At 43.0% G+C, this 16,166-nt stretch overlaps 1 protein-coding gene across 1 annotated transcript in view; it reads left to right on the top strand.

Moving 5' to 3' along the window:
- Window positions 1–16,166, top strand: part of ITPR3 (inositol 1,4,5-trisphosphate receptor type 3) — a 418,536-nt gene that overhangs the window by 229,874 nt on the left and 172,496 nt on the right. Inside the window, exon 29 of the mRNA XM_063954848.1 lies at window positions 1,387–1,509. Within this exon, the coding sequence (XP_063810918.1) occupies window positions 1,387–1,509 (123 nt within the window). The remainder of the gene's footprint in view (window positions 1–1,386; window positions 1,510–16,166) is intronic.

Raw genomic sequence — 16,166 nt, forward strand, 5'->3', positions numbered from 1 at the left:
CCCCCGTTTTTTTCTCTCTAAAAATGATTGGGGCCAATTAAATATCTCCCTTAGCATGGCTGCTTACATGTGACGTCACCTTTTCACCTACCCAACTACATGACAAAATGAACTCATTTTACTCTGCTTACTCTTAGTGCATCTGTGGTCTGTACCTAATAGCAAAACTTAATTCAAGGTTTATAGGAAAATAATTCCATTTATAACTTAATAAAATTCTCTGTTGCAGCTATACTAGGCTTTTCACAAAGTCTGCCTAAAATTCAAGCCATAAAAGACTTCTTGCTTAGGGGTCTATTTACTAAGCCTTGGATTGATATAAAGTTGCTGGAGATAAAGTACCAGCCAATCGGCTCCTAACTGTCATTTTTCAAACACAGCCTGTGGCATAGCAGTTAGGAGCCGATTGGCTGGTACTTCATCTCTAGCGACTTTATCTCCATCCAAGGCTTTGTAAATAGACCCCTTAATAGTCTATTTACAAAGCCTTGGACAGAGATTGGTGTGAGGAGAAATATACTACCAACCAACCAGCTGTCATTTTTCAAACACAGCCAGATTGGAGCTGACTGGCTCAGTGGAGTTTCTATAGTAGGTGCAGTGTGTGCGATGCCCACGGACCTCTCGGGCAGAGGCGGGCCCACACCACACATGCTGCACCCATTTTCCAGTACTCACCTCTCCGGAGTCCAGCGGTGCTATGGCAGTGATGCTACGGCAGCCCCGTGCGGCACACATTTTCCAAGAATTTTGCACATGCGCAGAAGGGTGGAATTGCCGGGAAAATGTCAGCCGCGCCATTTTCCTGGTGTCTTGCGCATTTACAGTAAACTCTAGCCCGACGCTAGAGTTTACTAGTGCACGGTGCTGTGACACATTATGCTGCTTGGCTGCCAGCAAGAGAGAGAGGAGGGGGCCCCGGTCGGAGACTGCATAAGGGCCTCATCCTCTCTTAATACTCCCCTGGATTGGCTGCTATTTTATTTCTCTCCACTTTATCTCTTTGCAAGTAAATAGACCCTCATATGTCATAACCATCTTCATACCAGTGGTGTAACAACGTCAGTGGAAGCATTCACCTCTGGGCGACAAGGTGGGAGGGGCATGAAGACTTGATTTGAGCCCCAGAATAGGGTGCCGGGTCTTGGCATAGCTTCTTGGTGCACTGCCTACTTCAACAACCTGGTAAGAAATAGGAGAAGGCTAGGGGGAGTGAATGAAATCTTGCCTAGAGGCAGCGGGATTAAAGTTCTGCTGCTGCTTTGTTGCAATACATGTGTTAATATTTTTGTAGAAACACTTCCATTTTTTGCTGCCTTCATAAATACATTTATATGTTGGAACAAATGATTTCCAGTTTATTAATTTATTTTTCTCTTTGTACAGGGAGACATGAAAATGAAGGAGATATTGAAGTACACACATCAGTTTCTGCAGAAATTCTGTGCCGGCAACCCAGAAAACCAGGCTCTTTTACACAAGCACCAGTCTCTGTTCCTAACTCCAGGTGTAAGTTACAGAATGTGCATTATGATAGAAATATTTCTTTTGTTGCTTTTTTTATTTTGTTGCTCATGGTCTTTTCAATGATTCTCGTTTGTCAGATATTTAAGTTCTACATATTTGGATTGTTTGAATTGGACAGTCTGTTCTGCTTTTTGCACTGAATAGCAGTAATGGACAGTTTAAGTTTTATGTTGCTTATCATACCATGATTAGGGGTCTATTTACTAAGCCTTGGATGGAGATAAAGCCAGCGGATATAAAATACCAGCCAATCGGCTTCTGTCATTTTGTCAAACACAGCCTGTAACATGGCAGTTAGGAGACGATTGGCTGGTACTTTGGTGGTAATTCTGAGTTGATCGCAGCCTCAAGTTTGTTAGCAATTGGGCAAAACCATGTGCACAGCAGGGGGGGGCAGATATAACATGTGCAGAGAGAGTTAGATTTGGGTGGGTTATTTTGTTTCTGTGCAGGGTAAATACTGGCTGCTTTATTTTTACACTGCAATTTAGATTTCAGTTTGAATACACCCCACCCAAATCTAACTCTCTCTGCACATATTACATCTGCCCCACCTGCAGTGCACATGGCTTTGCCCAATTGCTAACAAACTTGAGGCTGCGATCAACTCAGAATTAGGCCCTTTATCTCCAGCGACTTTATCTCCATCCAATGCTTAGTAAATAGACCCCGTCCTTTGTGTAATATTTATTATGGCATATTTGCTGTTTCTTCTCTTAGTGATGCTCAAAAAACCTGTTTTGTTCCTGGGTAGGATATTGTGATGCCCTATTTAACTGTTATAGTGTATGTCACGTCTGCCAATATAGATTACAGGACTGCTGTCGGGTTGAGCATTGTGGAAGATGTAATTTGGCAAAAGCTGAGGTCCTACAGATTACCGCACCCAGCTATATAATAGCTGTATGTCATTTCTTCCTTACCTGCACATGGTTATCTCTGTTTGTGTAAGTGTTTTGCATGTGAGTAGTCACAGATTCTTATCTGTGTTACAGCCAATCAAAAACAAATCTGCTCAGTTACTGAGGTTTTCCTGGGAATAGGTGGAGTGGTGAGTAGGTGGGAGTATTATTGTTTTTTCCTGGCAGTCTCAGGGTACATTCTATTAACCCTATTAACCCTTAATATGTATGGGAAAGCAAAATGATGTTGTCTAAAATCACCTTATTATAATGAAGAGAATAAAATCTTTATAAACAATGTACATTTTTTGGAATGTAAAAAGAAAAAGAAATACATCATGCAGGGCCGAATAAAGACAGGAGGGGTCCCATATTCAGTCTCTGTGTGGGCCCCCTCTCAAACCAGTGCATGTACTGAGTAGACTCTTGTACTGTGTCAGGGTGGTCTGTTCATGAAGCAGTGAAAAGTGTGGAGAAGTAAACCAGTGGGGAAGTTGGCTATGGCAACCAGTCAGCATTGAGGTAACATTTATAATTTTAATACTATACAATTGTATGGAGCAGCTGATTGGTTGCCATGGGCAACTTCCCCACATGCTCACTTCTCCACTCTTTTCACTACTTCATGAATAGACCCCAGAGTCTGCTGTGCATGTGCTGATCTCCGGGAACATGGTGCCAGCTCCATCTCACCAGTGATTTCTGCAGCGCCGACAGACAGGTAAGTATGGTCTGTTTGTATGAAGTGGGCCCAATAAACTGCACACCCTGCACCCTGTTAGATGGATGACATTATGAATTAGAAAGAAAGGACATATTGTATACTTTATGAAGTACAGAGCAGACCTGTGTATGATATTTGTTTTATGGGGTGTGCATTTGGATGTGGTGTGTCTTCAAGTAGATTTTTGGCAATACATTGACTATGGCACCAAATGCATTTGCTTGTTAAGTGGTTGATGCAAAGGTATGCACACCTGTCAGAGGAGCATAGTTTTTCAAACTGCACTTGTTACAGAACTGAGCTTATGCAAGTGCAGGTGATGTAGTGTTATACCAATTTTAGTTGCATCTCCACTTACAAGTGAAGAAGCATAATTGGGGTATTCTCACATAGGCAAAGTTCAATGAAGGCATCTCAGTGCATCTGTGGGCCATGCAAAGTTGCCTGTAAGCATAAATACATCAGTTGGTGTAAGTGTGCACTGATGAGAGGATGAGTAGTAAACCACACCCCCAAAAATGGTATCATCTTGTAGGTGTTTTATGCATATATTTTGGTTCATGTAGTGATAAGTGCCAATGACAAGTTCACAAGGGGATATATTTACAGTTGGTCAGGAAAGAGGTGATTCTAATGATTAGGTTTCCAAGATATCATTGTTAATTAGGGGCTGGTAAAGTATTTAGATCCCCCTTCACTGTGCTTTTGTGGGTGAGGTTTATTCCTCTTTCCTACTGTGTGGGGAACACTGTCCCTGGGATTTAGGGGGTCATTCTGACCTGATCGCTCCCTGCTGTTCATCGCAGCGCAGCAATCAGGTCAGAAGTGCGCATGCGCCGGTGCTGCAGTGCACCGGCGCATGGCTGACAGCCGACGGCTGTCATTGCCTAGCGATCGCCTCTGCCTGATTGAAGGAAAGAGGCGGTAGCTGGGCAAGAGGGGGCGGCACGGCGGCCGTTTTGTGGGCGCGGTCCGGCCAACGCAGGCGTGGCCGGACCGTGCGCAGAAGGTGGGCCGCAGCGGCTGCGTGACATCACACGCAGCCGCTGCGACCCGGTCAGCGACGACTAGCTCCCGGCCAGCACGCAAATGGAGATGATGTCATAATGTTGATGATTTCACAATAGGGATGATGTCACAATGTTGATGATGTCATAATAGTGATGTTGTCATAATGGTGATGATGTCACAGTAGTGATGATGTCATAATAGTGATGATGTCACAATGGTGATGATGTCATAATTGTGATGATGTCCCAATGGTAATGATGTCACAATGGTGATAATGTCACAATGTTGATGATGTCATAATAGTGATGATGTCACAATGGTGATGTAACAGTGGTGATACTGTCATAATGGTGATGATGTCACAATAGTGATGATGTCACAATGTTGATGATGTCATAATAGTGAAGATGTCATAATATTGATGATGTCACAATGGTGATGATGTCACAATAGTGATGATGTCATAATGGCGATGATGTCATAATAGTGATGATGTCACAATGGTGATGATGTAACAGTGGTGATGAGGTCACAATGTTGATGAGGTCATAATAGTGATCATGTCACAATGCTGATGATGTCACAATGTTGATGATGTCATAATAGTGATGATGTCATAATGGTGATGATGTCACAATAGTGATGATGTCATAATGGCGATGTCATAATAGTGCTGATGTCATAATAGTGATGATGTCACACTGGTGATGATGTCACAATAGTGATGATGTCACAATAGTGATGATGTCACAATGTTGATGATGTCATAATAGTGATGATGTCACTATGTTGATGATGTCATAATGGTGATGACGTCATAATAGTGAAGATGTCATAATAGCGATCATGGCATAATGGCGATCATGTCACAATAGTGATGATGTCATAATGGTGATGATGTCACAATGGTGTTGATGTCAGAATGGTGATGATGTCATAATAGTGATGATGTCACAATGGTGATGATGTCATAATAGTGATGATGTCATAATAGTGACGATGTAACAATGGTGATTATGTCATAATGGTGATGATGTCACAATGGTGATGATGTCATAATGGTGTTGATGTCACAATGGTGATGATGTCATAATAATGATGATGTCACAATGTTAATGATGTCATAATAGTGATGATGTCATAATGGTGATGATGTCATAATTTAATGATGTCACAATGGTGATGATGTCGTAATGGTAATGATGTCACAATGTTGATGATGTCACAATGGTTATGATGTAACAATGTTGATTATGTCAGAATGGTGATGATGTAACAATTTTGATTATGTCCGAATGGTGATGATGTCACAATAGTGATGATGTAACAATGGTGATTGTTATAATGGTGAGGATGTCACACTGGTGATGATGTCATAATAGTGATGATGTCACAGTAGTGATGATGTCACAATGGTGATGATGTCACAATGGTGATGTCATAATAGTGGTGATGTCATAATGGTGATGAGGTCACAATAGTGATGATGTCACAATGGCGATGATGTCATAATGGTGATGATGTCACAGTAGTGATGATGTCACAATGGTGATGTCATAATAGTGATGATGTCATAATGGTGATGATGTCACAATGGTGATTATGTCATAATGGTGATAATGTCACAATGTTGATGATGTCATAATAGTGATGATGTCATAATGGCGATGATGTAACAATCTTGATTATGTCATAATGGTGATGATGTCACAATATTGATGATGTCATAATAGTGATGATGTCATAATGGTGATGATGTCACAATGGTGATGTCATAATAGTGATGATGTCACAATAGTGATGATGTCATAATGGCGATGAAGTCATAATAGTGATGATGTCAAAATGGTGATGATGTAACAATGGTTATGATGTAACAATCTTGATTATGTCATAATGGTGATGATGTCATAATAGTGATGATGTCATAATGGTGATGATGTCACAATGGTGATGTCATAATAGTGATGATGTCACAATGGCGATGAAGTCATAATAGTGATGATGTCACAATGGTTATGATGTCACAATGGTTATGATGTAACAATGTTGATTATGTCAGAATGGTGATGATGTAACAATTTTGATTATGTCAGAATGGTGATGATGTCACAATGGTGTTAATGTCACAATAGTGATGATGTCATAATGGTGATGTCATAATAGTGATGATGTAACAATGGTGATTGTTATAATGGTGAGGATATCACAATGGTGATGATGTCACAGTAGTGATGATGTCACAATGGTGATGTCATAATAGTGATGATGTCACAATAGTGATGATGTCATAATAGTGATGATGTCACAATGGTGATTATGTCACAATGGTGATGATGTCACAATGGTGATGATGTCACAATGTTGATTATGTCATAATGGCGATGATGTCATAATAGTGATGATGTCACAATGGTGATTATGTCATGGTGGTGATAATGTCATAATAGTGGTGACGTCATAATAATGATGATGTCACAATGGTGATGATGTCACAATGGTGATGATGTCATAATGGTAATGATTTCACAATGGTGATGATTTCACAATGTTGATGATGTCATAATAGTGACAATGTCATAATGGTGATGATGTCATAATAGTGATGACGGCACAATGTTGATGATGTCATAATGGCGATGCTGTCACAATGTTGATGATGTCATAATGGCGATGATGTCATAATAGTATTGATGTCACAATGGTGATAATGTCACAATGGTAATGATGTCACAATGGTGATGATGTCATAATGTTGATGATGTCACAATAGTGATGATGTCGTAATAGTGAAGATGTCATAATGGTGATGATGTCACAATGGTGGTGATGTCATATGGCGATGATGTCATAAAGTTGATGATGTCTCAATGGTGATGATGTAACAATGGTGATTATTTCATAATGGTGATGATGTCATAATAGTGATGATGTAACAATGGTAATTATGTCACAATGGTGATGATGTCATAATGGCGATGATGTCATAATAGTGATGATGTCACAATGTTGATGATGTCATAATAGTGATGATGTCACAATGTTGATGATGTCCTAATAGTGATGATGTCAAAATGGTGATGATGTCACAATGTTGATGATGTCATAATAGTGATGTCAAAGTGGTGATGATGTAACAATGGCGATTATGTCACAATGTTGATGATGTCATAATTTTGATGATGTCACAATGGTGATGAAGTCACAATAGTGATGATGTCATAATGGTGATGATGTCATAATAGTGATGACATCACAATGTTGATGATGCCATAATAGGGATGTCATAATGGTGATGATGTCATAATGGCGATGATATCATAATAGTGATGATGTCATAATAGTGATGATGTCACAATGTTGATGATATCATATAGTGATGATGTCATAATGTTGATGTCATAATAGTGATGATCTCACGATATTGATGATGTCATAATGTTGATGTCATAATAGTGATGATGTCACAATAGTGATGAAGTCACAATAGTGATGATGTCATAATAGTGATGATGTCATAATAGTGATGACGTCACAATGTTGATGATGCCATAATAGGGATGTCATAATGGCGATGATATCATAATAGTGATGATGTAACAATGGTGATGATGTCACAATGTTGATGATATCATAATAGTGATGATGTCATCATAGTGATGATGTCATAATGTTGATGATGTCATAATAGTAATGATCTCACAATAGTGATGATGTCATAATGTTGATGTCATAATAGTGATGATGTCACAATGTTGATGATGTCATAATAGAGATGATGTCACAATGGTGATGATGTCACAATGGTGATGATGTCACAATGGTTATGATGTAACAATTTTGATTATCTCAGAATGGTGATGATGTCATAATAGTGATTAAGTCACAATGGTGATGATGTCATAATGGTGATTATGTCACAATGTTGAAGATGTAACAATGTTGATTATGTCAGAATGGTGATGATGTCACAATGTTGATTATGTCATAATGCTGATGATGTCATAATGGTGTTGATGTCACAATGGTGATGATGTCATAATGGTGATGATGTCACAATGGTGATGATGTAACAATGGTGTCACAGAGGTGTTGATGTCACAATGGTGTTGATGTCACAATAGTGATGATGTCAGAATAGTGATGATGTCATAATGTTGATGTCATAATAGTGATTATGTCACAATAGTGATGTCACAATGTTGATGATTTCACAATGTTGATAATGTCATAATAGTAATGTCACAATGGTGATGATGTCATAATAGTGATGATGTCACGATGGTGATGATGTCAGAATGGTGATGATGTAACAATGTTGATTATGTCAGAATGGTGATGATGTCACAATGGTGATGATGTAACAATTTTGATTATGTCAGAATGGTGATGATGTCATATTGGTGATTATGTCACAATGGTGATGATGTCATAATAGTGATGAAGTCACAATGGTGATGCTGTCACAATGTTGATGATGTCACAATGGTGATGATGTCATAATGGCGATGATGTCACAATGGTGATGATGTCATAATGGCTATGATGCCATAATAGTGAATATGTCACAATGGTGATGATGTAACAATGTTGATGATTTCACAATGGTGTTGATGTCACAATGGTGATAATGTCACAGTGGTGATGATGCAACAATGGTGATGATGTCATAATGGTGATGATGTTATAATGTTGATGATGTCACAATGTTGATGATGTCACAATAGTGATGATGTCATAATGGTGATGATGTAACAGTGTTGATTATGTTAGAATAGTGATATTGTCACAATGTTGATTATGTCAGAATGGTGATGATGTCACACTGGTGATGATGTCACAATGGTGATGATGTCACAGTAGTGTTGATGTCACAATGGTGATTATGTCACAATGGTAATGATGTCATAATAGTGATGTCATACTGGTGATGATGTCGCATTGGTGAAGATGTCACAATGGTGATGATGTCATAATAGTGATAATGTCATAATGGTGATGATGTCACAATATTAGTGATGTCACAATGTTGATGATGTCACAATGGTGATGATGTCATAATTGTGTTGATGTCAGAATGGTGATGATGTCATAATGGTGATGATGTCATAATTGTGTTGATGTCAGAATGGTGATGATGTCATAATGGTGATGATGTCACAATGGCGATGATGTCACAATGGTGATGATGTCACAATGTTGAAGATGTCATAATAGTGATGATGTTATAATGGTGATGTCACAATGGTGTTGATGTCATAATTGTGATGATGTCATAATAGTGATGATGTCACAGTGGCGATGATGTCACAATGGAATTTATGTCATAATGTTGATGATGTCACAATGGTGATGTCATATTGGTGATGATGTCACAATGGCGATGATGTCACAATGGTGATGATGTCATAATGGTGATGATGTCACGATGGTGATGATGTAACAATGTTGATTATGTCAGAATGGTGATGATGTAACAATGTTGATTATGTCAAAATGGTGATGATGTCACAATGGTGATGATGTCACAATGGTGTTGATGTCACAATGTTGATGATGTAACAATGGTGATGATGTCACAATATTGATGATGTCATAATAGTGATGTCATAATGGTGATGATGTCACAATGTTGATGATGTAACAATGTTGATTATGTCACAATGGTGATGATGTCATAATAGTTCATCACAGCGCAGCGATCAGGTCAGAAGTGTGCATGCGCTGACGCTGCAGTGCACCGGCGCTTGGCTGACATCCAACGGATTTTATTGCCTAGTGATCGCCTCTGCCTGATTGACAGACAGAGGCGGTCGCTGAGCAGGAGGCGGCGGCACGGTGGCCGTTTTGTGGGCGCGGTCTGGCCAGCGCAGGGGTGTCCGGACTGTGCAGAGATTGCGGGCTGCAGCGGCTGCGCGACGTCACACGCAGCCGCTGCGATCTGGTCAGCGAAGAGTAGCTCCCAGCCAGCACGCAAAAGCTGCGCTGGCCGGGAGCTATTCCTGAAGTGCAAAAGCATTGTCGCTGTGCGATGCTTTTGCACTTCTGCGGTAAGGGTGGGGAGGGCTCTGGCCTGACATGCGGGGCAGACTAGCTCTGTGCTGGGTGCCCCCCACATGTCAGTGTGTCTGATCGTAGCTCTGCAAAATTTTGCAGGGCTACGATCAAGTCTGAATTAGGCCCTTAGTCTGGAGGCTGCAAAGCAGGCAGTAGATAGTTAACTACTGGAGCAGAAGCTCCATTCCAACTTGAACCATTATACCTGCTGCAGCAAGTTAGTTAGTTTTTTCCTTGCACAGGAGAGGCACAGAGAGTAGGAGCTGTATTTGTTTATTTCTAGTAAATGTTTTTAGTACAGCAATCTGAATCCCTTTTTCTCAGATTAGGCTTTGTATACTGTAGAAGTGGGTAGTAGAGCAGTGCTGGTAGACAACTCTAGCCATTGACTACAGCCCACTCCCAGCACCGACAGAGGGTCACCACACCTGCGGGTGCTCTGGGACCCTAAAAAGATGCACATGTCTTCAATGAGTCTCATAGCCGCGTTGCACCCGTTAACTACGGCCACTTATTTACGGTCACCACAGCATACCATAAAAGCATAGAAGGGTAGCATTGGGTGGTCAGGGTGGCAAGGAGCCTACTACCGGATCAGGTAATGAGGACTCCGGTTACAGAGTGGTGGATCACAGCAGAGCTGGCCCTAACCAATATGATGCCCTAGGCATGATTTTGGCTGGTGCCCCCTATCACTGCCGCTAGTTCCTCTGACCCTGCACCCCTTTCCCAGCACCATCACTCCTCACCCATAGCAGTCCTCATTTTTTCTGTTCCTACCCCCTATATTTTAAATAGGAACAGTGCGCACATTCGGCACACAGCCCAAAAAGGGGTGTTTTCTTGCTGGGAAGGGGCATGGCCATACAATAGTACCCCTAATTCAAATTACACCACACAGTAGTGCAACTTTATCCACATTTTATCATGCGGTAGTGACCCTAATTCACGTTACATTACACAGTAGTACCACTTTACCTAATAAACGTTACTCCTCACAGTAGTGCCCCTTATTCACTTTAGATCACACTGATTTGCTCCTTGTTCTCATTACACCACACCGTATTGCTCTTTATTCACATTAGACCACACGGTAGTGCCCTTTCTATAAGTTACATCACACAGTAGACCACCTTATACACATAATGCCACACATTGGTAATGCATTTGTACACATAATGCCCCTTACACATATGACACACAGTAAATGCCCCTTACACATATGACACACATTATTAATGTCCTAATAAACATAATTCGCCTTACACATTATGCCAACCTTTATTATTGCCCTTATACACATAATGTCCCTTACACATATGCTGCACATTATTAATGCCCTTATACACATAATGACACATAATGTCCCTTTCTCTGACGTCCTAGTGGATGCTGGGACTCCGTCAGGACCATGGGGAATAGCGGCTCCGCAGGAGACAGGGCACAAAAGTAAAAGCTTTAGGATCAGGTGGTGTGCACTGGCTCCTCCCCCTATGACCCTCCTCCAAGCCTCAGTTAGGTTTTTGTGCCCGGCCGAGAAGGGTGCAATCTAGGTGGCTCTCATAAAGAGCTGCTTAGAGTAAAAGTTTTGAATATAAAGGTTGTCCCTGTATAATTATAGCGTTTTGGTGTGTGCTGGCAAACTCTCCCTCTGTCTCCCCAAAGGGCTAGTGGGGTCCTGTCCTCTATCAGAGCATTCCCTGTCTGTGTGCTGTGTGTCGGTACGTGTGTGTCGACATGTATGAGGACGATGTTGGTGAGGAGGCGGAGCAATTGCCTGTAATGGTGATGTCACTCTCTAGGGCAGCCGTGGCCAACCTGTGGCTCTTGAGCCACATGCGGCTCTTTCTTTATTCAAATGTGGCTCCCGACACTCAGTCACCTCACCACAACAGATCCTGGAAACTGGTGGACTCCAACCAGACACACAGCAGCACTACGACGACTGAAAACTGAGGGAGCCAGATACTGGGCAGTAGTGACACAAGGGAGAGCTGGCCGGAGTGATACAGAAAGATCCTGGTAGGAGAGACATAATGGGGGAGCTGACGAGTGACACAGGAGGGTGCTGGCAAGAGTGACACAATGGGGAGCTGGCTGGAGTGACAAAGGAGAATCCTGGCAGGAGAGACACAATGGGGAGCTGACTGGAGTGACACATGGGGGAGCTGGCTGGAGTGACACATGGAGGAGCTGAAGTATATTATGTGAATATGGCTTTTTCAATATATGTTATGTGGATCTGGATTTTTAATTATTTTATGTGGAAGTGTCTTTTTCAATGTATTTTATGTGGATCTGGCATTTTCATGGTCTTTTATAACAGGGGTGTGGCCTAGCAGGCACAAGGTCACACCCCATTTTTGCAACACGCCTTCGGCTTGATGTCGGCTCTTTGACGTACCTAACAAGATTTTTTGGCTCTTTGTCTCTGACTGGTTGGCCACCCCTGCTCTAGGGAGTCGACACCGGAATGGATGGCTTATTTAAGGAATTACGTGATAATGTCAACACGCTTCAAGGTCGGTTGACGACATGAGACGGCCGGCAAACAAATTAGTACCTGTCCAGGCGTCTCAAACACCGTCAGGGGCTTTAAAACGCCCATTTACCTCAGTCGGTCGACATAGACACGGACACTGACTCCAGTGTCGACGGTGAAGAAACAAACGTATTTTCCTTTAGGGCCACACGTTACATGTTAAGGGCAATGAAGGAGGTGTTACATATTTCTGATACTACAAGTACCACAAAAAAGGGTATTATGTGGGTGTGAAAAAACTACATGTAGTTTTTCCTGAATCAGATAAATTAAATGAAGTGTGTGATGATGCGTGGGTTTCCCCCGATAGAAAATTATTGGCGGTATACCCTTTCCCGCCAGAAGTTAGGGCGCGTTGGGAAACACCCCTTAGGGTGGATAAGGCGCTCACACGCTTATCAAAACAAGTGGCGTTACCGTCTCCAGATACGGCCGCCCTCAAGGAGCCAGCTGATAGGAGGCTGGAAAATATCCAAAAAAGTATATACACACATACTGGTGTTATACTGCGACCAGCTATCGCCTCAGCCTGGATGTGCAGCGCTGGGGTGGCTTGGTCGGATTCCCTGACTGAAAATATTGATACCCTTGACAGGGACAGTATTTTATTGACTATAGAGCACAGAGAGATATTTGCACTCTGGCATCAAGAGTAAGTGCGATGTCCATATCTGCCAGAAGATGTTTATGGACACGACAGTGGTCAGGTGATGCAGATTCCAAACGGCACATGGAAGTATTGCCGTATAAAGGGGAGGAGTTATTTGGGGTCGGTCCATCGGACCTGGTGGCCACGGCAACAGCTGGAAAATCCACCTTTTTTACCCTAAGTCACATCTCAGCAGAAAAAGACACCGTCTTTTCAGCCTCAGTCCTTTCGTCCCCATAAGGGCAAGCGGGCAAAAGGCCAGTCATATCTGCCCAGGGATAGAGGAAAGGGAAGAAGACTGCAGCAGGCAGCCCATTCCCAGGAACAGAAGCCCTCCACCGCTTCTGCCAAGTCCTCAGCATGACGCTGGGGCCGTACAGGACCCCTGGATCCTACAAGTAGTATCCCAGGGGTACAGATTGGAAATTCGAGACATCTCCCCCTCGCAGGTTCCTGAAGTCTGCTTTACCAACGTCTCCCTCCGACAGGGAGGCAGTATTGGAAACAATTCACAAGCTGTATTCCCAGCAGGTGATAATCAAAGTACTCCTCCTACAACAAGGAAAGGGGTATTATTCCACACTATATTGTGGTACTGAAGCCAGACGGCTCGGTGAGACCTATTCTAAATCTGAAATATTTGAACACTTACATACAAAGGTTCAAATCAAGATGGAGTCACTCAGAGCAGTGATAGCGAACCAGGAAGAAGGGGACTATATGGTGTCCCGGGACATCAGGGATGCTTCCTCCATGTCCCAATTTGCCCTTCTCACCAAGGGTACCTCAGGTTCGTGGTACAGAACTGTCACTATCAGTTTCAGACGATGCCGGTTGGATTGTCCACGGCACCCCGGGTCTTTACCAAGGTAATGGCCGAAATGATGATTCTTCTTCAAAGAAAATGGACGATATCCTGATAAGGGCAAGGTCCAGAGAACAGTTGGAGGTCGGAGTAGCACTATCTCAAGTAGTTCTACGACAGCATGGGTGGATTCTAAATATTCCAAAACCGCAGCTGTTTCCGACGACAATTTGCTGTTCCTAGGGATGATTCTGGACACAGTCCAGAAAAGGGTGTTTCTCCCGGAGAAGAAAGCAAGGGAGTTATCCGAGCTAGTCAGGAACCTCCTAAAACCAGGAAAAGTGTCAGTGCATCATTGCACAAGGGTCCTGGGAAAAATGGTGGCTTCTTACGAAGCGATTCCATTCGGCAGATTTCACGCAAGAACTTTTCAGTGGGATCTGCTGGAAAAATGGTCCGGATCGCATCTTCAGATGCATCAGCGGATAACCCTGTCTCCAAGGACAAGGGTGTTTCTTCTGCGGTGGCTGCAGAGTGCTCATCTACTAAAGGGCCGCAGATTCGGCATTCAGGACTGGGTCCTGGTGACCACGGATGCCAGCCGGAGAGGCTGGGGAGCAGTCACACAGGGAAAAAATTTCCAGGGAGTGTGATCAAGTCTGGAGACTTCTCTCCACATAAAACAATGCTCTAAGCTTAGCAAGACCTCTGCTTCAAGGTCAGCCGGTATTGATCCAGTGGGACAACATCACGGCAGTCGCCCACGTAAACAGACAGGGCGGCACAAGAAGCAGGAGGGAAATGGCAGAAACTGCAAAGATTCTTCGCTGGGCGGAAAATCATGGGATAGCACTGTCAGCAGTGTTCATTCCGGGAGTGGACAACTGGGAAGCAGACTTCCTCAGCAGGCACGACCTCCACCCGGGAGAGTGGGGACTTCTTCGGGAAGTCTTCCACATGATTGTGAACCGTTGGGAAAGACCAAAGGTGGACATGATGGCGTCCCGCCTGAACAAAAAACTGGACAGGTATTGCGCCAGGTCAAGAGACCCTCAGGCAATAGCTGTGGACGTTCTGGTAACACAGTGGGTGTACCAGTCGGTGTATGTGTTCCCTCCTCTGCTTCTCATACCCAAGGTACTGAGAATTATAAGACGTAGAGGAGTAAGAACTATACTCGTGGCTCCGGATTGGCCAAGAAGGACTTGGTACCCGGAACTTCAAGAAATGCTCACAGAGGACTCATGGCCTCTGCCGCTAAGAAGGGACTTGCATCAGCAAGTACCATGTCTGTTCCAAGACTTACCGCGGCTGCGTTTGACGGCATGGCGGTGGAACGCCGGATCCTAAGGGAAAAAGGCATTCCGGAAGAGGTCATTCCTACCCTGGTCAAAGCAAGGAAGGAGGTGACCGCACAACATTATCACCACATGTGGCGAAAATATGTTGCGTGGTGTGAGGCCAGGAAGGCCCCACGAAGAAATTTCAACTCGGTCGATTCCTGCATTTCCTGCAAACAGGAGTGTCTATGGGCCTCAAATTGGGGTCCATTAAGGTTCAAATTTCGGCCCTGTCAATTTTCTTCCAGAAAGAATTGGCTTCACTTCCTGAAGTCCAGAAGTTTGTCAAGGGAGTACTGCATATACAACCCCCTTTTGTGCCTCCAGTGGCACTGTGGGATCTCAACGTAGTTCTGGGATTCCTCAAATCACATTTTAAACCGCTCAAATCTGTGGATTTGAAATATCTCACATGAAAAGTGACCATGCGGTTGGCCCTGGCCTCGGCCAGGCGAGTGTCAGAATTGGTGGCTTTGTCTCACAAAAGCCCATATCTGATTGTCCATTCGGACAGGGCAGAGCTGCGGACTCGTCCCCAGTTTCTCCCTAAGGTGGTGTCAGCGTTTCACCTGAACCAGTTTATTGTGGTACCTGCGGCTATTAGGGACT

The sequence above is a fragment of the Pseudophryne corroboree genome, chromosome 2 (assembly GCF_028390025.1).
Source record: "Pseudophryne corroboree isolate aPseCor3 chromosome 2, aPseCor3.hap2, whole genome shotgun sequence".
NCBI classification, from domain to species: domain Eukaryota; kingdom Metazoa; phylum Chordata; class Amphibia; order Anura; family Myobatrachidae; genus Pseudophryne; species Pseudophryne corroboree.